This window comes from Colletotrichum paranaense, assembly GCF_030867605.1.
Source record: "Colletotrichum paranaense strain IMI 384185 chromosome Unknown Scaffold_7.1, whole genome shotgun sequence".
Taxonomy (NCBI): Eukaryota; Fungi; Ascomycota; class Sordariomycetes; order Glomerellales; family Glomerellaceae; genus Colletotrichum; species Colletotrichum paranaense.
The window spans coordinates 2,211,759-2,234,773 of record NW_026848965.1 but is presented as its reverse complement, the minus strand read 5'-3'; the positions used below and the strand labels follow the sequence as shown (position 1 = coordinate 2,234,773).

General features: G+C 51.1%; 9 protein-coding genes across 9 annotated transcripts; 5 read left to right on the top strand and 4 right to left on the bottom strand.

Moving 5' to 3' along the window:
• Positions 1–505: 505 nt before the first annotated feature.
• On the bottom strand, positions 506–2,096 carry CPAR01_09600 (uncharacterized protein; the record flags this gene model as incomplete). Its single annotated transcript, XM_060493865.1, has 4 exons — positions 506–1,178; positions 1,240–1,364; positions 1,450–1,733; positions 1,790–2,096. 4 exons carry the CDS (start codon positions 2,094–2,096, stop codon positions 506–508), a joined length of 1,389 nt encoding a protein of 462 aa, XP_060347995.1.
• Positions 2,097–2,706: 610 nt separating this feature from the next.
• CPAR01_09599 (cytochrome P450) lies at positions 2,707–4,500 on the top strand (the record flags this gene model as incomplete). Its single annotated transcript, XM_060493864.1, has 4 exons — positions 2,707–2,872; positions 2,931–3,081; positions 3,158–4,406; positions 4,465–4,500. 4 exons carry the CDS (start codon positions 2,707–2,709, stop codon positions 4,498–4,500), a joined length of 1,602 nt encoding a protein of 533 aa, XP_060347994.1.
• Positions 4,501–4,764: 264 nt separating this feature from the next.
• Positions 4,765–5,538, bottom strand: CPAR01_09598 (uncharacterized protein; the record flags this gene model as incomplete). The annotated part of the gene is made up of 1 exon (XM_060493863.1): positions 4,765–5,538. The coding sequence occupies one exon, from the start codon at positions 5,536–5,538 to the stop codon at positions 4,765–4,767; it is 774 nt and encodes a 257-aa protein (XP_060347993.1).
• Positions 5,539–7,188: 1,650 nt separating this feature from the next.
• On the bottom strand, positions 7,189–7,431 carry CPAR01_09597 (uncharacterized protein; the record flags this gene model as incomplete). Its single annotated transcript, XM_060493862.1, has 1 exon — positions 7,189–7,431. One exon carries the CDS (start codon positions 7,429–7,431, stop codon positions 7,189–7,191), a length of 243 nt encoding a protein of 80 aa, XP_060347992.1.
• Positions 7,432–7,604: 173 nt separating this feature from the next.
• Positions 7,605–9,019, top strand: CPAR01_09596 (glycosyl hydrolase family 10; the record flags this gene model as incomplete). Its single annotated transcript, XM_060493861.1, has 4 exons — positions 7,605–7,859; positions 7,938–7,993; positions 8,049–8,297; positions 8,353–9,019. 4 exons carry the CDS (start codon positions 7,605–7,607, stop codon positions 9,017–9,019), a joined length of 1,227 nt encoding a protein of 408 aa, XP_060347991.1.
• A 1,753-nt stretch (positions 9,020–10,772) lies between these two features.
• CPAR01_09595 (zinc-binding dehydrogenase) lies at positions 10,773–11,959 on the top strand (the record flags this gene model as incomplete). The annotated part of the gene is made up of 2 exons (XM_060493860.1): positions 10,773–10,959; positions 11,058–11,959. 2 exons carry the CDS (start codon positions 10,773–10,775, stop codon positions 11,957–11,959), a joined length of 1,089 nt encoding a protein of 362 aa, XP_060347990.1.
• Positions 11,960–12,505: 546 nt separating this feature from the next.
• On the bottom strand, positions 12,506–13,942 carry CPAR01_09594 (oxidase; the record flags this gene model as incomplete). The annotated part of the gene is made up of 3 exons (XM_060493859.1): positions 12,506–12,836; positions 12,905–13,079; positions 13,132–13,942. 3 exons carry the CDS (start codon positions 13,940–13,942, stop codon positions 12,506–12,508), a joined length of 1,317 nt encoding a protein of 438 aa, XP_060347989.1.
• Positions 13,943–15,848: 1,906 nt separating this feature from the next.
• CPAR01_09593 (CFEM domain-containing protein) lies at positions 15,849–17,587 on the top strand (the record flags this gene model as incomplete). The annotated part of the gene is made up of 8 exons (XM_060493858.1): positions 15,849–15,959; positions 16,016–16,154; positions 16,211–16,395; positions 16,452–16,488; positions 16,541–16,608; positions 16,659–17,041; positions 17,098–17,165; positions 17,220–17,587. 8 exons carry the CDS (start codon positions 15,849–15,851, stop codon positions 17,585–17,587), a joined length of 1,359 nt encoding a protein of 452 aa, XP_060347988.1.
• A 1,735-nt stretch (positions 17,588–19,322) lies between these two features.
• On the top strand, positions 19,323–21,548 carry CPAR01_09592 (choline dehydrogenase; the record flags this gene model as incomplete). The annotated part of the gene is made up of 4 exons (XM_060493857.1): positions 19,323–19,381; positions 19,440–19,707; positions 19,767–20,408; positions 20,475–21,548. The coding sequence occupies 4 exons, from the start codon at positions 19,323–19,325 to the stop codon at positions 21,546–21,548; spliced, it is 2,043 nt and encodes a 680-aa protein (XP_060347987.1).
• Between the last annotated feature and the right edge of the window lie 1,467 nt (positions 21,549–23,015).

Here is a 23,015-nt window from a genome sequence, read left to right as displayed (position 1 = left end):
GGCATGATCCAACTGGGTCCAACACGCCGAGGAGAGATCAGCCAGCCAGCGTGATTGCTTCAGTAGGGTAGAATCGGTTAATGTCTCATTTCTCAAATGTACAGCGAGAAGAAGGCGTTCTGAACTTCTGGATGCGTATGAAGCGAGCGACTTGTCTCATGACACACTAAATAATGTGCAGTGAACTCAAGAAATATGCGCCTGATTGATTTCGTCCAAGTTGGGTGCTTTTCATCACCACGGTCCAAATAGCATGCCACGTGATCACGGGACATAGCCAAGCCCGGCTCTCCGCAGTTGATGCGATTGATTGCGGAGCCCACTACCAAACAAAAGGCATTTTAGATCTGAAGGCTTCGTCTGCCTGCATGATATTGACCTAGTCCCTCTCTCGCTCCAATATTGAGATAATGACGGTCATGTCCTAAGTTTGACCAGCTTTGCGTTGTGTTCAGTCAATACTGAAACATTTATCCGAGACTCAATCAGGCGTATGGATTTTCTTTCAATTTAAACAGCCGAAAATAGTCTCCCAATGGGGTCGGAAGATGTCTTCGCCGTGGACTATGTCCAGCCAGAGAACACTTCTAAGACAGGCAAGTACACTAACCCAGCTTTTTACTTGGGCCAGTGCCACAGCATCTCTTGCCAAGCCAATCAACCAGGTGTAGTGCTGGGTTCCCTGCGAGGCAACCATGCCTACAGTCAGAAGCCAAACGAAGAGAATGTTGCTGGAGTGAGCGTATGGTACGAGCTCCGCCAGGCTTTCCATCAGCCGATTGACAATCGTGTTGAATATGACGGCGTGAGAGTAATACGTCGGACCCTGGATGATGAAGATGTAGAGTATAGTCGCCAGTCGGATAGTTTCACTAGATGCCGAATGTGGCTCTACCACTTCTGGAGCTGACAACAGAAGTCGGTGTATGACAAAACATGATAGGTCATGTAGTCTTGTTGGTTGCAGCGGTGCTTTCTGCGCGCGGCGAAAAATACTCCGAAGCCGTATTAAAACATTTTCGACCTCGTTTTCGATCTCAACATCGCCGAGATGGGATAGATCACTGTCCAAAATAGTTGGATCTATCTGCCATTCAGAAGGCGTAGGGACACCGTCGCCAATGCCTACGTCGTTCTGCGTTTCAAACTGAGGCAGGCCGGTAACAATCATCGACACCCTTCGAGGTCAGACAACGTCAGTACGCAAATGTTGTGCTATAGAGCTTGTATTCAACGTACCAGCTGACCATCCTTGCAGTTAGTGGACTGGTTTGTCTCACCGAGTTAATGCCTCCTCGCATATTGACAAGTCTCTTCACTCCATCAACGTGCATTTCGCTAACTTGGATATTTCCTTTGCCAAACTGGTTGCATGAAGAGAGTCAGTAAGCATGTGACAGCATCGAATCGTCATGAAGTTCTGGTTGGAACGAACAAGCCAAAGCTCACCTCGATAGCTGCTAAAGTGATGACTGAATTCATGGTTCCATCTTGAATGGCCATTGAGTCGTCTTGAACCTTCCGGCGAAGTAGAGCAACTGAATCCGCCATCAGAATTTCTGATGACTGAAATCCTTTTTGAGCCAGCAACTCTTCGTCAAGACATGCTGTTTGTAAAGAGACGTGAAATAATGCTGGATCACCGAGAGCTAATGGCCACCATGAGACGAGGAATGGATTTGACGTCGCGTTCAGATCTAGAGGGTAGTATTCGAATGCGATCTTGTGGAGAACTACATGGGTTAATGAGCTAGACGTGGATCGACAGGTTTAGTCGTAATAGGCATACAGCTATGAATAAGACGTTGAACTTGATGCCGCGGCAGTCTAGTTTGAGGATAAGAGTCAAAAGGATCAAGAGATCCAAATCGATAGTTGGTCAAAGCACCGGATCCGTCCAGCGGAGGTCCCGGCGACGATGTTGCGCTACCCCCCGGTGCGGACCCGGAAGCAGCCGGAGCAGCCGTCAGGGGTTCGTTGGCGTAGGCGCACAGGACCTTGCGCTTGATGCAGCGGGAGCACCGCGGCGTGCGGAGGTCGCAGCTGTGTTTAGACTTTGCACACGCAGCACAGGACCGACGGAGGGTTTGGCGCATGTTTGTGCGAGATCGACTGGACTGGGGGCGATGAGGACATGGAAGAATTGGACTGGAGTGAGTCGATGGTCCCTCCGTGAGGTCGAAAGGAGAGAGAGAGAGATGAAAGTGATCCAATGGTGGAGACAATGGTCTGAGAGCTTCGCCCGCGTATCCGCGAAAGACTGAAGAGCTGCTCCCGCTTGAGAGTTCGTTTCTTGCGGTGTCCTGACCGAAAGGGGTTTAGTCGCCGCAGTTTCAATCGTTAGGGATCTCGCTGCTCAGTTCCCTCCCTTGTCAAACTCCAGTTTTGTTTGCTGACAAACGTCGAGTTGACTACCGAAAGAGGTTTAGTCTCCGCAGGTCGATGAGATGCCAAGACTTCACAGGGCTGGCTTGTTCCGCGGTTTGGGAAGAGAAACGAACGATGTTCTGCATGTGGTTCAACCAGACAGAGACCAGTTGAAATGAGACTGTGTTTGGTGGTGTTGACGGGATACGAATACGCAAGACGAAACCCCCTTTGACGTTTTGATGGGTCCAATGGCTTCCTTTAAAGAGGTGCCGAGATGTCCCTTAGATGCTCTCCTGGCGGGAAAGACGGTCCAGCTACACCGTTGTAGACTTTAACATGGCTTCAGCAATTGTCGACACGCCTATCGTACAGCCTGGAGTAAGGCAAACATGGTCTAATGAGACGGTTCTGTCGCCTAGCACGCTGCCGGCTTTCTTTTCGGGCTGGTCAACATGGCAGTACATCGTCACCTTCCTTCTTGGCGTCGTCGTGTACGATCAGGGTACGAGCAGACCTTGAGCTCCTCGAAGATAACAAGGAAAAGACTGACATATCGCCAGTGATGTATCTCAAGAGGAAAGGCTCAATCGCTGGACCTGCGTACAAGATCCCCCTCATGGGACCCTTCATCCAGGCTTTACACCCCAAATTCGAGGAGTACCTTGCCCAATGGGCGAGCGGTCCCCTCAGCTGCGTGTCAGTCTTCCACAAGTAAGTACTTTAGCTCAGTCAAAGAAGCAAGTCCTCAAGGTCACTTAGGTGCATGCCCTGATCATTGATATCTCAGGTTCGTTGTTCTTGCTTCTGATCGCGACATCGCCCACAAAGTCTTCAAGTCTCCAGCCTACGCCGAGCCATGTATCGTCCCCATCGCCAAAGATATCCTCGGCCACAAAGCCTGGGTCTTCCTCCAGGGCAAAGAGCATGCCGAGTACCGGAGAGGCCTGATGCCCCTGTTCACCAACAAGGCAATGGCAACATACCTCCCAGTTCACGAGAAGGTGCTGGGCGAGTACTTTGACAAGTTCGTTGCCGCAAGTGAGGCAAACAACGGAAATCCCATGGCTTACATGGCTCTCTTCCGCGAGATCAATTGCGCGCTCTCGTGCCGTACCTTCTTCGGCGACTACATTTCTCAAGACGCCGTCAAGAAGATTGCCGACGACTTCTACCTCGTCACCGCAGCACTCGAGCTTGTCAACGTTCCTCTCTCTATGTACATTCCCGGAACAAAAGTCTGGCTCGGAAAGCGCGTGGCTGACCAGGTCCACGCTGAGTTTGCAAAGTGCGCGGCCGCGTGTAAAGCCAACATGGCCAGGGGCGCGACTCCGGCATCCATTGTTGACCACTGGGTTCTGCACATGATGGAGTCCAATAAGTATCGCGAGAAGGTTGCTGCTGGCGACACCGATGCTGTGAGACCTTCAAACATGATCAGGGAATTCACCAATGAGGAAATCTCAGAGACGCTCTTCACCTTCCTCTTCGCATCCCAGGATGCGTCTAGCAGTGCTACGACATGGCTCTTCCAAGTCCTGGCGCAAAGACCAGACGTTGTTGAGCGCCTTCGCGAAGAGAACCTTGCCGCGAGGGGTGGCGACAGCACCGAGCCCTTTGACCTCCCCATGCTGGAATCGCTCACCTTCACCAACGCCGTCATCAAGGAGCTCCTCCGTCTCCGGCCACCCGTCATCTTCGTTCCCTATCTTGCAACCAAGAACTTCCCTGTTACGCCGAAGTATACCGTCCCCAAGGGATCCATGATCATTCCGTCATGCTACCCGGCCCTCCACGACCCCAATGTCTACCCGAACCCCGAGTTCTTCGACCCTGACCGATGGATCACTGGAGACGCCGAGTCCAAGACCAAGAATTGGCTCGTGTTCGGTGCTGGACCACATGATTGCCTTGCGAGGAGGTATGTGCCACTGACAATGGCTGCCATGATTGGCAAGGCGGCGTTGGAGATTGATTGGAAGCATCATGCCACGGAGAAGTCGGAGGAGATTAGGGTGTTTGCTACATTATTTCCAATGGTAAGTGTCTGGTCATGTCTCAGTCTCTAACTTCGCAGATGCTAACTTTTTTCTCAAGGATGAGTGCCAGTTGAGCTTTACCAAGCGACAGTGAGACTCGCTTGCTGAGTTGCTACGCTAGCTTTTGCCTGTTTCTTCTATAGAACACGCGGATCTGTCTCTAAGCATGATGACAATGGGGGACTTCAGAACTTCACACGACTATCTTATTCTTAATAACGAAAATATTCCATCTGAAGGCCGTCCTGGTAACCTTCTTCAAAGTTCCTAATTCCAAACACAGACTCCCTTGCCTTGTAAACGACAACACCTCAAACGCCCAAGTGATCTGATAGCACCATTTCCCTCATTTCAGTGATCAACCGCGAGAATTCCACATACCGATAACGTCATCTGCAGTAGCCTCCAGGGCCTGCTGCTCTTCCGGGCTAGAGGTCCAGCTTTCAGTCCCGGCAATGTGCACCAGCCCTGGGTACTGTGGCGGAGGAGTTATCGGGGACACGGAGAGTCGCTGGGAACTGTTGGATACACTGCTGATCTCTGGGTACACCTGCATCGAGGGGACTGCAGCTACATTCACCCTGTCCCGATGAAACATCTCCATCCGTCGCCAGCGAAGAGATGCCGGGGACGGCTCGCTGTGGAACCCAAATCGTCGGCGGGATGGTTCCCAGCCAAGCGTCGGACTGTTCGCAAAGCGCGGACGGCCTCGCATAGACTCTCGAGGTGACATGGTTGATCTGTTGGAGGGGTAATGGGTAGGACGACTGATCAAGGAGGGTACCAGAGAGCCTGCATCCGATGAGGTCGCGCTAGTGTTGTTGGTACGAGTCGGACGCAAAGGCGTAATGACGAAATGGCCATCTACCTCACACTCAATCGACATTGAACCTTGACCCAGATAGCACTCTAGGTCAGGAAGTCTGATGACGGTGCCGGTGGTTGCGATCGACTCGGAGTCGTTGATGCCACTGTCTCCTGCAGAGCTCGCTGCATCGAGGGCAATGCCTTGGATGGAAACCCTCAAGGAAAAGTTACCAGGCCGACGACGTAAACGCCGACTACCCGGAAGCGTGCGGTTGGTTGAGGAGGATGGTACTTCTGATCGACTGCGCTCAGAGTCAAACGGCATCGTGGGCTAATCAACGACTGAGCTGGCTGTAGCGTAGGTTGCTCTTCAATGTTTTTGAAAGACAAGTGTGAACTGGAGTTTACTAAAGCTGTTGTGACTAAGTTTATTGTAGACATACGAGGTCGCTCGAGTTTATCTATATGAGAATCAAACATCTTTCTTTGCTGTTCTACCGCGAAATTTCAAAGAGTTGTTGATTCTGACTTGAAGTTGTGAGAGGATTCGAGATAAGCCCAAACAGAAGCGGGTTCTTTGCTGTCTGTTCAACCCTTAACTTCTAGACTACTCTGGTAGAGTAGGATCTTTGCTAACTATAGAACCACATATTCATGAAGAAAAATGGGAAAGACATGAGCAACTCGTCAAAGAAGCGCATTTCAGCGAGACATATTGCTGCAGCTTTGTTTCGACTGTGGCTCCTTGCTCTATTTCTGGGATGAACAAGCTGGTTGATTGTCCTTGTGGAGCCAAGGGCAGCCCTCCATTCATAGTTGCAACTCAGCCCTCCACCGTCAACTCGGAAACGGGTCGGTTAGCTCAGTTGGTTAGAGCGTGGTACTAATATTTCACCTGAAATGTTGTGTAATGCCAAGGCCGGGAGTTCAAGCCTCCCACTGATCACGAACCTTTTGTCACAGGCACTATTTACTATTTTGCTGAAATAGATAGTATCCATGAGAGTACCATGAGAGTTCCGCGAGAGCCATTTGGCGATAGACAATTGTGGTGCGCAAATTTGTGTTGAAGTTTTGTGTGATGTGGGGAAAATGTTGTTGGAGACAGACCACCTGAAGGAGTTGTAGAAAAATCGCGGTTACTTCGACTTGCGTCGCGAGAATCTATTTGTCTTCTAATTACCATGAGGCCTGTTCATGATGGACATAATGCGCACAAATTTGCTCAGATAGCCGTGACGGGGCTTCCTATCGTTGCGTACTTAGGTTGTTCGCTCCTCATCGCATCCCCTGATCTCTACATTCAGGCAGTAGTGGCCGGCGTTGGCCGTGAATCTCCGTTCACGACTTCACGCGCGCATATCTGCCTTTCAAATTGGCTGTCCTGCCAAGCACTAGACGCCTGCTGCGATGTAACTCCAGCGGAAAGGCGAAGAAAAAGATATTCAGGCTAATATGGGAATCCGGCATTGGGTCAACCCTTGACTCTCCCGTAGCCACGGTTCTCTAAATATCGACGCGTTCATTAAGGGCCATCGATCTTGGACCTCATTATTGCAGCGTGGGTGGCTACTGGTGGAATTTTCTCAGATCCCGGTTTCTGGGCCCGGAACTTGAAATGAGCTTGTCGACGCCAACCACTTGCACATTACGGACAACTTTCCTCTTCTCTGTCAACCTTTTCTTCTGGTTGCCTCCGTCTGCCCAACAACCCCGCGCTCACACGCGCCAAAAAGGAAATCTTGAAAATGGGCCTACGGCGCAGGCGGGATGCCCACTTTCTCCCCCTCGCGCTAGCCTAGGCACAGGAATTCTCGGAGCACCCTCCGAGCGCCAAGTCAGTTTGCCAGACATGGCCACGGCACTGCTGCTGTTGCTCCGTCTGACTTGCGCGGCCAGTATGCCCATCTGGTGCAATGAGACATATGATAGTTCTCAGCGGGTTTGCACATGACGCGATCGAGCTGGGAGAGGTTCACTCCGGGTAAAAAGGATGAATGCCTCTGCAGGAAATCTGAGGGTCCTTCCTGCTTGACGCTGAACCACCACGATAATTTCCCCAATATTTGCGTGGGTGGTTAGCAGCGGGAAGCACATCCTTCGGGCCGGCGATGCCACACCCCACGTGGGAAAGTCGAGAATCCAGGAATATTCCGAAGTCATGTTCGATGGCCAGCCAACCTAGTGAGAGCCAAGAGACAAAGGGTGAAAGCAGCATGCAATGTGACCCCAGGTCAGACCTCCCTCGCGATGGAGTTTGTTCAGGATCATGTATAAGTCTACGGTGCCCACCCCAGGGAAGATGTCGATAAGAGATAATGCTCTAGTTGTCAGACGTGTGCGCATCGCTCAGCTCATCGACCATCAATCAGAATCAGAAAGTCGAACATCATGTACGCCAAGGCTGTTCTCGCGGTTCTGTTGGGCTCCGGCCTCGTTTCGGCTCAGCTCAACACCCTTGCCGTCCGCGCCGGTCTGAAGTACTTCGGCACGGCCGTCGATGAGCGCCGCACAACTACGGATGCCGCCTACATGGCAATTGTGAACAACACTGCCGAGTTTGGTTCCCTGGTACCTGAGAACGGACAAAAATGGGCGTATACCGAGCCTACTCAGAACACCTTCTCTTACACCTCGGGAGACATTGTACGTGATGCGCCAGGGCATGGAGGCTTGGCTAGATCCATTAGACTGAGCGCGGGCTGACTCGATGATTTCGCCTAGATTCCGAATATTGCAAAGGCGAACGGCCAGATCCTGAGATGCCACACCTTGACATGGTAAACATCCCTTTAGTATGAGCATTGGTGGTGCACAACTCTGACCAGGAACCAGGCACTCTCAACTCCCCAACTGGGTCTCGAGCGGATCATGGACAGCAGCAACCCTGACTGCCGTCATCAACACGCATATTTCCACCGTTCTAAAGCACTATCTCGGCCAGTGCTACGCCTGGGATGTCGTCAATGAAGCAGCAGCAGACGACGGAAGCTGGCGCACCAGCGTCTTCTACACCGTCCTCGGCACCGACTACCTTCCCATCTCCTTTAGAGCTGCCAGGGCTGCTGATCCCAATGCCAAGCTGTAAGCCAGAGAGTCCCCCGCCTCTTACCACTCAATCACTAATGGAAGGACCCAGCTACTACAACGACTACAACCTCGAGTACAACGGCGCAAAGACCAACCGCGTCTACGAAGCCGTCACCATCGTCCAGAACGCCGGCGCACCCATCGACGGTGTTGGCTTCCAGGGTCACTTGATCGTGGGCTCCACCCCGGGCCGCAGCGCCCTCGCGACCGCCCTCCGCCGCTTCACCGCCCTCGGCCTCGAAGTCGCCTACACGGAGCTCGACATCCGCCACTCCAGCCTGCCCGCCTCCAGCGCCGCCCTCGTCACACAGGGAAACGACTACGCCAACGTCGTCGGTTCCTGCTTGGACGTTGCCGGGTGCGTCGGCGTCACCATCTGGGGCTTCACCGACAAGTACAGCTGGATCCCTGAGACATTCAGCGGTGCCGGTGATGCCCTTCTGTGGGACGCCAGCTTCAACAAGAAGCCTGCGTACACGTCTGTTTCCTCTGTACTTGCTGCTGCTGCTACTGGTGCCGTTCCGACTACGACTTCGCGCGCGACGACTCTGATTACGACGACTACATCTGCTGCTGCGACTACGAGTAGTGCTGCCTCTGGCGCCGGACAGGTCCGCTGGGGCCAGTGCGGTGGTATTGGCTGGACCGGGCCTACTACTTGCCAGTCTCCTTACGTCTGTACCAAGGCGAATGACTTCTACTCTCAATGTCTCTGAGAGATTACGGGATTCTTCTTTAATCGCCCGCTCTCTATCGTGAGCAACAAGCGAGGGATGGAGAGGGTACGGCACTTTCGGGGATGGCGGGGTAGAGGTAGGGGTGGGTTCAGTCTGGGTTCCATGCCCATTTGATTGAACCAGATGTAAATACTTGACCTTCGTGTTCATACTTACTTAGTACTTTGATTCATGAAGAATGAATTCAACTGTTTGCTCCTGGCTAACGTATGCTCTTTCGGCAATACTTGATGTTTTGTGTAACCATCGACGTCACGGTTGATGATCAAAGAGAACTGTGTTTTCTTCCACGGGGAAAACCCACTCAATCTCGCTCCCGAGCTCCTAGACCAAGTGTGTGATTGTCGCTACATCGCTCCAGTATGGGAACCAGACGTAAGCATAGAAAAACTAAAATGGTTACTAATTGAGTTTCCTGGTATTATGCTGCACCTCGGCTCGTCGTCGTAGAGTTTAGTGCTCTTAAGTCCGGGAGCATAAGAATAACTTGGTAGAAGCTACGGGTAGGCACATTAGAAACGAGAGACTGGCACAAGCTTCACCGCTAAATCAATCATCCATGCAAGGTAAACGCCGATAGTAACCCTCCTCATCGCCTATCACCGATGGATATACCTAGGAATTTGTAATGATGCCGCGGAAGCGGCGCAACACAAATGGCACAGGCTAGTTGAGGGGGAATCAAAGGCTATTCTGCAAATCTGCGATGCGATCGAATGATACGCGACGCCGTCGTCCCGGACGATCGGCAATAAGCACCTTAGTGCATACCAAGCATACTAACGCACATGTTTCCATGGGATGACAAGGGAACTAGAAAAAGCCACCAAGCCAAGAAGAACGTCTGTCAGCGCCTCCGTCAGCAGGCTGCAGCAGAAAGGAATGGAAAAGCTCCATACATGCTGGTGTCTGGCTCGGGAGGAAGCGTACGAAGTACGGAGTACATACGGATTTTACGCTTGGCCTGCATTGCCCCAAGTCACTGACAGGCTGTGCTACGCCGCACAACAGCATGGAATCAAATAACTGAACCTCATCCACGGACACCGTGGGGCTTCATGCTGGAAACGTCAGCTAATTCACGTAGCTTATCTGACTCGCGCGAGCCCCCGCGGCCAAAGGAAATCCGGACTTTTGACCGTGGAGGGGCATTGGGGTTAGAACAAGTTAATCCAATTACATGTCTCAGTTGCCAAGAACAAAACCCACTGAAGATTTCCACCCCTCCTCTCTGCGTCATCATCTGAAGTGGCGGGCGAAGCTAGTCCTTTCCGGCCCAAGCACCTGCGAGTTTGGAAGCTTGACACCGCCAGAAGGCCAGACCAAAAGCTGAGTAGAACCACCAAAAAAGAAAACGAACCCATCCGCGGCATTGACGGCTGCCCCTGGGCGTCGGAAGGCTCCGTAGATATGCCGGCAAGCTCATTGAACTGTTTAAACTCGGTATAGTGCTGTCTTAACTCCAGCTAGCTCCGGTCAAGAGAGTTCTTGATGACATGATGAACGAAGGGGAATGCGCCCTAGCTCGCGGCATCTGTGGATGCCGTCATGGACCGTGGCCTCGGTGCTTTGTATTCTAAAAGTTCATACATAAACTCAGCCCCCCTCACCAAGTCGCTGGCAGTTGCTGGTTGATCAATTCGTGCTTTACAAGCTTTGAAGACGAAACTCGACTCCAGCAGTACCATATCAACAACGCGAGTCAGCTTATCACAACACACAACACACAATCATGTCCGACATCAAGTTCGAAGGATGGCTCGGCCACAGCCCCGACAGCGTCAACGGAAAGATGGAATGGGGCGCGTTCGAGCCCAAGAAGTGGACTGAAGACGACGTCGACATCGAGATCTCCCACTGCGGTATCTGCGGTTCTGACCTTCACATGCTCCGCTCGGGCTGGGCTGAGACCCCTTATCGTGAGTTTTCCCTCTTTACCCCGCCTCGACTCAAAACGCGGGGTTCTCAAGCAGTAATTTGTCCATTTTTCTTTGCTAACCTGTGCTCCTTTTTTCAGCTTGCTGCGTCGGACACGAGATCGTCGGCAAGGCCGTCCGCGTCGGCAAGAACGTGAAGCACGTCTCCGTTGGTGATCGCGTAGGTGTCGGTGCCCAGGCTCGCTCCTGCATGAAGTCCGACTGCCCCGAGTGCTCAATCGGACGCGAGAACTACTGCGGCCGTGCCAACATCAGCACATACGGCTCCGTCTACCCCGATGGTGAGGGCAAGGCAATGGGTGGCTATGCCGACTACAACAGAACCAACGGACACTTCGTCATCAAAATCCCGGATGGTATTCCTTCTGAGGACGCCGCGCCCATGCTTTGCGGTGGCATCACGGTCTTCTCCCCGTTGAAGGAGAACGGCTGCGGACCTGGAAAGACTGTTGGTGTCGTTGGTGTTGGTGGCCTTGGCCACTTTGCTGTGCTCTTTGCCAAGGCCCTCGGCGCTGACAAGGTCATTGGTATCTCCAGAAAGGCCACCAAGAAGGACGAGGTCCTGAAGCTTGGAGCTGATGAGTACATTGCGACCGACGACGACAAGGACTGGTCCAAGACCAACGCCCGCAGCATCGATCTCATCATCTCTACCGTGTCCAGCGAGAAGATGCCCTTGCAACAGTACCTGAGACTGTTGAAGGTCTACGGCACTTTCATCCAGGTCGGTGCCCCCGACGGTGGTAACCTGCCTCCCATCAACGCCTTCACTTTGCTCGCCAGCGGTATCAAGGTTGGTGGCAGCGGTATCGGCTCTCCCTCCGACATCAGGGAGATGCTTGAGCTCGCTGTCGAGAAGAAGGTCAAGCCTTGGGTCCAGAAGCGCCCGCTCAAGGACGCCAACAAGGCCATCGTCGACATGGAGCAAGGCCATGCTCGTTACAGATACGTTCTGGTCAACGAGAAGCACGCTAAGTTGTAAAAGTATCAAAAAGTTCGGAATGGACTATGTAGATTAGAAGATGAACGACGAAATGATCATGAGTTGAAGCTGAGTCTATGAACCTGATTGCAACTATGTGCTCGCACGAATTCTACATCGCGTTTGCTTCCACTTGTGGCTAACCACGGTTTCTCAAGCTCGTGAGCGGTTGGGGTCATGGCTATATCAACAACTAGGATGATTACCGTAAGCATGCCTACTTGACATGTACTTCACAACGTAATCAATGATCACTGGAACTATGGTGGCGAGATTCCTACGCCAATACACTACTCTCGCTTCGATAATCAAGGACAGCTATGATGTTGTGTTATTGGTGTCCTTTGGGTCACTCTTTAGTCAAGCACTTCCAAGGGCTAAGTCTTTCCTAAGATGCGAAGAGCAAACACGGAGCAAGGCTATTGCTTCAACAGCATGATTATGAATTAAATAGGATATATATCGGCTGGTAAAAGTCTTGTCGCTTATACAGAGTTGGTTCTACATTATTATGAAACATGGCACTCAGAGACATGGATGACTATCTCAAAGGATGTTGTCAGCCATCTTCGCGCCGGGGTATTGTTCCTTGAGGCCTTCATCAAGACTCTTTCCGCCTACAGTCATGTCCTTGAAGGCCGGGCAGGCCAAGTTGAGGATGGCAGCGCCAACAGTGTCGGTGACAAGCTTGAGAGGCGCCTCAATGATGGTAAAGATTGTAGACAGCGAGTTTGGTGAGGCGGTCTTGAGAATCTCAAAGACAAAGCACAGCAGATTGTTGCCTTCCAACAGCTTGGTGAGGTTCAGGACACCACCGGTAAGGTCGGCGAGATTGACTCCCGCAAAGCTGTTGACCTTTCCCATGTTTCCGCCGATACTGTAGTGTGAGACTCGTTAGCATGTTGCTTGATAATCTTTTGACTTGGGTACTTAGAGTGCACGTACCTTCCCAACTCAGGGTACTTGGCAATCCAGGCGAGAAGATCCAAGTTCAGCTGGACCAAGCCGTAGTCCACCGGCGTACGGTACCAGTTCTCTGGAATACGTTCCCAGCCTCTGTTGTACGTGAGATTGCCCTCTTCGCCCTCTACGGCGAAGAAGCTCTTCAAAGTTGCCTTGTCTAAAGGGAATCAGTACATTAGTCCATTCTCTAACAAAGGCTGACAACTTACTTAAGAGACCAGTTGGATTCTCCGCGGAGTGGTTCGCAAACAAGCGGCAAGCAAACAAAAAGCCCGCGTTTCGAGCAATCATGCCGGTAAAAGGACCATAGTAAAAGTTCGGGTTGGTTGCAATAGTCTCGTTGAAGCGAATAGAGGCCCTGTCAGCGAATAACTCAAAGTTGTAATCGCCCTCGCCTGACGACATGTCGTAGAAGGACCGGAACTGCTCCATGACCATGGTGGAAGCGTCTCCCGTCATGTACAAGTCGGCTCTGGTGTTGGATGAATCACCCTCGATGATGTTATGGGAGCCATTCAGTCCACGAGGCGTACCAAGGAGACCGATCAGATTGCCCAAGATGTTGTTGGATCCGCTGGCAGCATCTCCAATGGAGAAACCTGGGTTAAGAGACAGAGGGTTTCCGACAAAAACAGTTCCCATCACTCCTAGAATCGTTGAAAGCTCCAATCCCATGCCAAACACAGTGTTGATAGCGGCCGTGACCTCGACTAAGCTCGTCACACCCTTGCGGCTGATGTAGCCATGGTTCGCCAGAGCGTTGAGCCCCGGGCAGGGACCACGCTGGGCGCCGTTCTTGAAGTCGGGTGCGATGAACTTGTGGTCGCCGGTTACATCGATAGGTGTTGTCAATGGGTCGAATAGAAGCCTCTTCTCATGTACCTCGTGAAAGGCGCTGGCGATGTGTCCGGAGAGCTTGGATGAGAGCTCCTCTCTGAGAGCATCAGCTGCGTATGCGGGGAACCCAAGGATGCCGCTGCCGAAACAGGGCAGAATAGAGAGAGCGTAATGCAGCTTCATTTTGAAGCGGCCAAGTCAAAAAGAGTGTGAGAATCGAATGATATGACGTGGGGTTGAAAGAGTGACGATGGATGACTGACGGTTGCCGGTGGGCTTGTGTCAATGATCTAGAGGTGGAGGATTGGAAATCGGAACATTATTCTTGGCCAGTCCCTTTTACTATGGAAGTTTGACGGGCCGCTGGTTCCGCGACGTGCGGAAACCAAACATTGGGATCAACTCGGGTTGGCCTAATCGTGGGCATCGGAAGACAGCCGGCCAGGAGAAACACATGGGTGGTCAGGTATCGTAGGCTTCATGGCAGTGGCCCCCAAATCCCACCGGCACTTCGCCTTCCTCATCATGATAGGAAAAAGATCTACTCAGGCTTCGTAGCTGCTCAATCTCAATTCTACTCATTGGGGATCTGGTATCAATCTGTTGGAAAGGGCGACTCCCATTTCCCAGGATGTAAGTTGGGGTTGCCTGGTTGGTTGTTGTCAAGTAAACTTTACCAGTTTAGCTCGAATAATCCCTGGCCAGCATGTAACCCTTTGAAATTGAGCAATTGTCATATCGAGGCAGCCCAGAATTGATAACTCGAAGGATCTGCATTTGAATTCCCCGATAGCCCCATTTTTGAACTTTGAGGTCTCCAAAAGTTTGACGGACTCTCCGGGAACGCAGCAAACTTCCGTCAACGTCTTCTAGCGTGAGCATCAGCACTTGTGAAGTTGCACAATTTGACTGCCCACTGATCGACTGGTAGGAATTTAGACTGGAGAAGAGCCCAGGCTTACAGAGTTGCATTGAGGTGCCGACGTCCACAAGAGTGCCGATTCGGGCCTCACGCTTCCCGACTAAACCGCACACCGCTGGTCGGTGCCCCTGCACGGTGCAGTGGTTCCGGTTCCATGGCTCAACAGACGCGATGTGCTGCCCATCCGCAAGACATCAGGGGCAGATTCCTACGAGCCCCAGCACTTGTGGCAGTGTCAGACGCAATTGGGCAAATTCTCGTCCCCCTTGTATTCCTGAACCCTATTCGAGCACTTTACAACGAAGATCTCCAACAAAAACCGGGCATGGAATACAAGAAGAATTTGTGATAGAAACATCCACTACGCAGGGTCTTCGCGATTCCTTCGCGATTACTGTATCCCACCGCCCTCGCCGTCTGCTCTCGTGCTGCCTCACCAGCTCAATTCACAGTCTGTGGGCTTGAAGTCGTAATGGCAGAGTCTAAGATGACCAGCACGTGGTCCAGTCGCAGGGTCTGAAACAGATCCCTGTCTGTCATAATTCACGATGCACCCCGCTAGACATGGGATCCCGGAAGGCTGGCCGCTCCATATTTGACGTGTTTGGCAACGGTCTTTCAGGAGAAGAAGGAATGCAACATGCTCGCCTTGCCGCTTTCGAAGTTTGATGTCTAAAATGACTTTCAGAGAGGGTTACATAGATGATTAGGGGGCGTTGATTATGCACAAGGGTAGATATACCAATCGAGCTAGTAGGGCTTGGTGATTTTCGCCAAGAAGTGGCAAAGACCAACAGGGACTCTCTCGCCATGGGAAGTCAGAAAGATCAGGGCCCGTCTGACGCAGTTGAATCAATGATTCAACGCGTCCCGTGTCTGTCGATGGGCACCCGCCCACAAATCGAAAGAAACCCTGCTGCCAGCTAACTTCCTAGAACCTGGTTTTGTCTTCGATGAAATGGAAACAATAACGTACGCCGGGATGCCGGCAGATGTGGCACAGATTTGGGGCCTCTTGGATCAAAAGATGAAAGAGCATTGAATAAGTCTTCATACCGACGGGATTCAGTCATTCATTCGTTCCTCCTTCTCCGTCTCTTCTCCTTCTTCCTTCCTTCGTCTTCTTCGAATTCCGTTTCCAGCCCTTCAAAGCTGGGACTAGAAACCATGAAATTCTTTGCCTTTATTTTGTTACTTTTGGCGTGGTGTCAAGGCGTGTGGGGTTTGTCCAAAACAGTTGATACCCCCGCGTCCACGGAGACTCCTCCGTTGTGCGGCGTAAGTCATGCATCCGGCTGACTGCTGGACGACTCCAGGAACTGACATTGGAATAGTTGCAATGCATTCAATCAGTCACTTTGGCAACGCAGCTATGCTCGCTCACTAACGCAACTTGCATATGCACCAATGTTGAGCTGAATGAGAAGATTTCACTCTGCGTGCACTCTGCGTGCACTGTCCGGGAGGCACTACGTATGTTACTACTTGCCAGTGATGACTGGAAGTTGATGAACTTACGATCTTTCCAGTGGTTCAAAGTTACTCTAAGCACACTTGCGGTGCACCTTCACGAGACAGAACTGCATTAGTATGGGTCACCGGAGTGGTCTTTCTGGTTCTTGGCCTTTTGGCGTTCGTGTTGAGAGTCATGGCTCGACTTTGCCTGGGTGGCCAGTCTTGGGGGCCAGACGACTGGGTTATGTGTATTGCGGTGGTGAGTCAACTCTCTTCTGCCCTACGCAAATTATCGAGTTACTAACAGAATGGTAGGGCATGATGATACCACTCAACGCTCTATCGGTCCCAAGTAAGTCTTTCCATGTCTAGCCAATATTTTATGTTGCTGACTCGTCGCCAAGTCTCTCAAGTTGCTCTGGGCAAGGACATTTGGAACGTGCACCCTGACGACGTGACACAGTTTCTCTATGTAAGTCTTCTTCTGCAGATGTTCAGTGCCTTAACTGACTTTAGTATTAGCTCTTTTACTGGGACGAGCTTCTATACCTCGGCGCTTTGCCAATCACCAAAATCTCAATTCTTCTCTTTTACCTCAAAATCTTTCCCAAGAGAGAAATAAGAATTGGCTGCTGGGTTCTTATCGGGCTCAACGTTGCATACTTCATCACCTTCGAACTCATCTCGATCTTCCAGTGCCGTCCGATCGATGGGGCCTGGAGAGCATGGGACAAGGAATACCCGGCAAAATGCAACAATATCAACATCCAGGGTTGGGCTGCGGCAATCATCAATATTCTTCTGGACTTGGCCACGTTGATTCTTCCGTTGAAAGAACTGTACAATCTTTCGCTTTCTACAAAGAAGAAGCTCATGGTCATTCTGATGTTCAGCGTTGGGTTCTTGTATGCTTGGCAAATTATCCATCCCGCAGAACTGTTTGCTGACAAATTCTACTTAGTGTCACTATTGTGAGTGTGGTACGGTTGCATTCGCTGGCCAGCTATGCAACTACGAGCAATGCGACGCGTAAGTTTCTACCCAACATACCAGTGGGAAAGCATTAAGCTAATGTGATGCTAGAGGACTACGTCGAGGTCGGATACTGGAGCACTATTGAGGTTCCGGTAGGCGTCATCTGCGCCAGCATGCCTGCCATTCGCTCTCTATTCAGTCTGGTCTTTCCCAAGGTGTTCGGCACCACTCAAAGGGGCAAATCAAACTACGCAAATCTCTCTAGCCAACAGAAGGACCTTTCCAACTCCCAGAAGGTTTCATCCAAGGGCTCGTCAAAACCGGCTATTCGAGTGCTCAAGGAGTTCACAGTCCGGTCAAGACATCGGGATGATGTCTCCTACGTTGAGCATGAACTCACGGCAGGGCCGTTCACAGACCCCAGTTCGCGCCCGTCATCAGAAAAGAAGCCCATTACTCCACATGAATCTGTGTGAGCAAGGCATCATGAGGAATTTTACTGGCCGGCGTTCATCTGCTGTTTATTACTCTCACTCATTTACCCGCTTCCTTTTTTCGGCAACATTTAGACACACAGAAGAGGATCGATCCTGCTACCATCTTTTTTAATTTTGACAGCACAAAGCTGCACTGAGATACCACATACGAACATAGAACATAAACATAATTCATACTGTCATTATGGAAGTTAACCCTGCCTTGAGACTTTGCTGTAGTCCGCATTACCCGCCAGGTCAAAGTCCGAGACCCATGTTCCACGCCATCCAAATCAAGTCATGTTTCCTTGGAAATGTTTCTCTTGGTTAGCCCTACCCCAGACCTAGCTTATGGATACGCTAAAAATCCGAACGCCACTTGACGGGATGAGAATCCTCTTAACGGCCGTTGACTATTGCGCTAGCCAGTATGAGCATTGAGCAGAAAACACGAAAGCTCGAACAGTGGAGCAAAGTTGTTGGAACAAGGGTCGTTGCCAAGGGTCTCCTCAACGCAATGCCGATCTCTGCCTCCTTTTGTCCTTGAAGGAGCTTCACGTCTCTCATTCCTATCTCGTCAAAACTTTCTCTGCAGAGCAAACCCCTCCGACAGAGTGCCATTCTCATCTTCATCCCCTGCGAAATCAATCTTTCTCGAAGGTTTCAGTGGCATGCGGTGGGGGCTATGCCATTTCCATCTTGGGACTTAATGGGGGTCTGGGCCCCCCGTTGTATCTGTCATTGCGATCGTCTGCCTTGCAGTTTTAGCCCAGCCGGGGACTAGGAAGCGGTCCGTAGAAAGACTGCCCGCAGCAATGTCTGAGTCAACCTCCCTGCAAAGCCATTGTCAGAGCGCATATCGGCTCCCTCGCGCCCGCGACCCTTGTTAATGCTGAAGCTTCACGAAAAACGCCAACGTCTAACGACAAGCTTAGCATTATGGCTGCGTTGCATCGTCAAATTCAGCTCCTTGGCAGCTTTTATGCCAATGGCCACTCTCATCGCAAGAGGCCTGGACAAACTTTCTGCTGCGTGATCTAAGGTTTCTCGTGGCATTGATTCCTTATCCATCGTGGACTCATGGCTTTCCTCAAGTGACCAACGCCGAATGCGGAAGCCTGCTGAACCTTGTATTCTTCCAGCTCCGAATCAGTTCTCTGGACTTTTCCGCAATCCCTGAGTTGGAGGGTGGCATCGGCAATGACAATTAACCCACTTACCTTCTGCCCTTGAGATCAAACTTGACGAAAGAGCAGGGCATAGTAAGCATGGATTTTCCTAATCCATGAGGACTTCGAAGGTTGGAATCCTGGCTTATGAAGAGGAGAAGTATAGTTTTCATCGTGGCCATGGAATAGTCCACTCAAAAAGAAGTCGTCATTGAGGACGATCAACATGAAGGGTCGGCATCTTGAAGCGGAGCAGGAACACGGCATCTCCTGAGGCCTGTCACCTCGGACAATTCCCATTCCCTAAACTGACAGTTCTCCGATGGGCCTCACTTCCAAAAAACAGGGCTTTGTTACCAGACCGCCTATCAATACCGCTTAGGTAATGGCTGACCTCTCCTTTCTTTCCATTCAGGCTGTCTCATCAGTGCCGTTGACCAAGAATATCAAGCTTTCAAATGCGGCTCGTCTTCGATCTGACTCGATGTTCTGAGACCTTTGTATCCATCTGACCCATTGTCACTCTTTTCTCTCTTTTGAGCAGCCCGTGTTGCCAAGCGCTCAAGATGCGCGTTTCACTCCTTTTCACACTCGTTACTGTTTTGGCCGACTCAGCCTCTTCCATGTAAGTCGTTCCGAGCAGAATTCTTCTTGGAGACCTAAAGAATTGACATTTTCATTAGCGCTGTCCCATGGAAGACTGCAAGGCAACAGCCTCGCCATGAGCCCTTCATTGGTCGACGCGCCGCCAACACCACTCTTGACAACTACGATTATGTCGTTGTTGGCTCGGGTCCTGGAGGAGGCCCTGTTGCTGCCAATCTTGCCATCGCCGGATACAAGGTGTTGCTGATTGATGCTGGAGGAGACTCAGGGGACTCATGGACGGAGAAGGTCCCGGCTCTTCACCTTATGTCAACTGAGTTCGAGGACACAAGATGGAACTACTTCGTAAGTGTTCTAAGTACGCAAAGAGCGTGACAGAAAGTGCCTTGACTAATACCATGTAGGTCAACCACTATCCCGACCTCGAGCAACAGAAGAGAGATTCCAAGATGACGTACGAGATGCCCGACGGCAGTTTCTACGTCGGGCTTGATCCTCCAGCTGGAGCAACCCCTCTTGGTGTTTGGTATCCTCGCGCCGGAACTTTGGGAGGTTGTTCTCGCCATAACGCTCTCATCACCATCAACGCTCATGACAGTGATTGGACGAACATTGCCACACTCACCGGCGATGATACCTGGAAGCCAGACAACATGCGCTCGTACTTCCAAAAGATCGAGAAGAACATGTACCTTCCATCAAGCATCATTGGGCATGGGTACAGTGGATGGCTTGGTACCTCGCTTACTTCTCTGTCACTTGTGGTTGAGGACCAGAAGCTGCTGTCGTTGATTATTTCCGCTGCTACTGCCATGGGGAAGAGCCTTCTTGGATTGGTGCTCAGCACTGTCACTGGTCTTGGCCAGGTCCTCCTTCGAGATCTCAACGCGCCTGGCCAGACTAGCAAGACTGGACTGTACCAGGTTCCGCTTTCTATGACTAATTCCATCCGTGGTGGTCCTAGAGATCTCATTTTGGATACTGCCAACGCTGTCAATGCTGATGGATCGCGCAAGTATCATCTTGATATCAAGCTCGATACTCTTGTAAGATTTCTTGAACCAGAGTTTCATAGAAGTTGATAAATCGTGTCGTTTACTAACCTCCTTTAGGTCACCAAGATTCGATTTGATGAGAGTGGTGACAAGCCTCGCGCGGTTGGTGTCGACTTCTTGGAGGGCTCCAGCCTTTACCGCGCCGATCCCCGCTCAGGATCTGCTTCATCGACGGGCTCTGGTAGCGTTGATGCCAATCGTGAGGTCATCATCTCTGCTGGTTCTTTCAACACACCTCAGCTTCTGAAGCTCAGTGGTATCGGTCCGAAGGCAGAGCTCGACTCTTTCAAGATTCCTGTTGTCGTCGATCTCCCGGGTGTCGGAACCAACATGCAGGATCGCTACGAGGCAACCGTGATCGGCAAGACCAACAGTGACTTCGTCATCACAAGCAAGTGCACTTTCTTGGAGACGTCTCCCGACCCTTGCCTCGAGGACTACCAGAACGGCCTCGAGCCCATCACTAAGGGCGTGTACGCCACTAATGGCATCGCGATCGCCGTCATCCTCAAGTCTTCCGTTGCCGAGAACGAGCCCGACTTGCTCATCTCCGGCGCGCCGGCCAAATTCAAGGGGTACTTCCCCGGCTACGCCTCTGACTCGCTCGCCGACGCACAGCACTGGGCATGGATCATTCTCAAGGCTCACAGCAGAAATAATGCTGGTACAGTGACCTTGAAGTCGACTGATCCCAGGGACATGCCCCTCATCAACTTCAATTACTACGACACGGGCGTCAACAGCAACGGGGAGGGCGACAAGGATCTTCAGGCTACCTATGAGGGCTTCGAGTTCACCCGAAAGGCCTTCGATAGCCTCATCCCGCTCGACGGCAGCTTCCCCGAGGTTTGGCCCGGTACCAATACCTCCACGGAAGCGGACGCCAAACAATTCCTCAAGGACGAGACGTGGGGACACCACGCTTCGTGCACTTGTCCTATCGGTGCTGATGATGACCCGATGGCTGTACTTGACACTAACTTCAAGGTCCGCGGTACCGAGGGCCTTAGAGTTGTTGATGCTAGTGTCTTCCCCAAGATCCCTGGATTCTATATTGCGCTGCCGTTATATGTGGTGTCGGAGAAGGCTAGCAATGTGATCATTCAGGAAGCCAAGGCGTCATCATCCTGAGAACTCAGCACCCATCTAACACTCGTAGGAGTTTCCTGTGCAAATTACAACTTCGTCCCAGCGCGCGTTAAGGTCCTAGCTTTGGGTAGATTAATATTCTAGATTAATAATAAAGAGATACCATATTCCTCTCAAAAGCTATTGTGACACTGTGATGCGACTTGAGTTGACGTGAACACGAACTGACATGAAAGAAACCTATACGATGTTTACATGTTAGAGTGAACTGAGAACCCAGCTGACAGCTGGATGATGTTCCTCGAAAAGAGCAGAATTGAATGATCGGGGCCGAGATCATCGCCGATTATGACGCTTAGAATCAAATGGTATTGTGCAGAGAGCCCTTGGCCTATGTTCATCGTATTGACTAAGAAGTTGAGAATGATATACTGTCGATGTGCTCAATTAAAGTCTTGAGTAAAACAATGCCATGTCGGCTATAACAGTGCATGCATGACTTATTGGTAGCATGTGCCTTAAAATTCAAGAGCATCCATGCCACACTAGATATCAAGGCTAAAATGGGACATCGGTACGTTGATCAAGAATTATCCACCGACAAAAATATCTGGGGGCATAGGACCAAGTCAAAGTTTCGAAATTTTATGTATTTTTTATATAAGGTATGTAAACCGCTGGTGATGACTCAAACACTCTGAGTTACAAATAAGGTTGATTGAACAGAGTCAATATTTGAACCCGCACGGGTGGGTCTGAGCATCTGCAAAGGCTTAAGGGATGTTGTGAGTGAAGAACCTCACGTCATATTTGGGAAACTTACTCTTCACTTACAGTTGAGCGTAAACCAGCTAAGTTCACTGAGATTAGCAGACTGATATCAGATCCAGCCTCCTGCACAACCCGCTGTCACTGGAAGTACTATGACTGAAGGTCCACCTTCTTTGTAATAGGTCGACTAAGCCTTGGTACGGAGGTAGAGGCAGACGCATATCCAAGCGGCGGGACCTCGTTAGTCACTGCGCGCGTGACGGGGTAGTTACTTTCACCAATCGTACCAACATGAGTCAACAGCTGCTTTGCCCGTGCTGTTCAAGCATGACCGAAGTACAGGCTGGCAACCTTTCGCTTCATCTCAGCTTTGTGATGACACCTAGATTGGACCCAGTTGTGGATAGTTGTGCCGGTCACCAAGTGCTTGTTACGAGAGCTAAACAATAGGAATATTTCCACGCTTATGTGTCTTCAATCACTCAAGCGTCTGAGCGTCTCGTCGCAGAAGCTTGGCAGGCTTCCGAGTACGACATAGTAGCATTCAAAGTGCCGTGGTCTTGAACGCTTGATGCTCGTTGATCTCACACATTGTTGTGGGCGAGGAAATCAGACCTGGGCCCTACAGAGATCACAGAGCTTACGTTCAGTGGCTTGAGTAGAACTGTTCACATGATTGGAACGATTCCTCCTCAGCCACTCCGCTGCTCACACGACCACACACTTACCCAAGCGGGG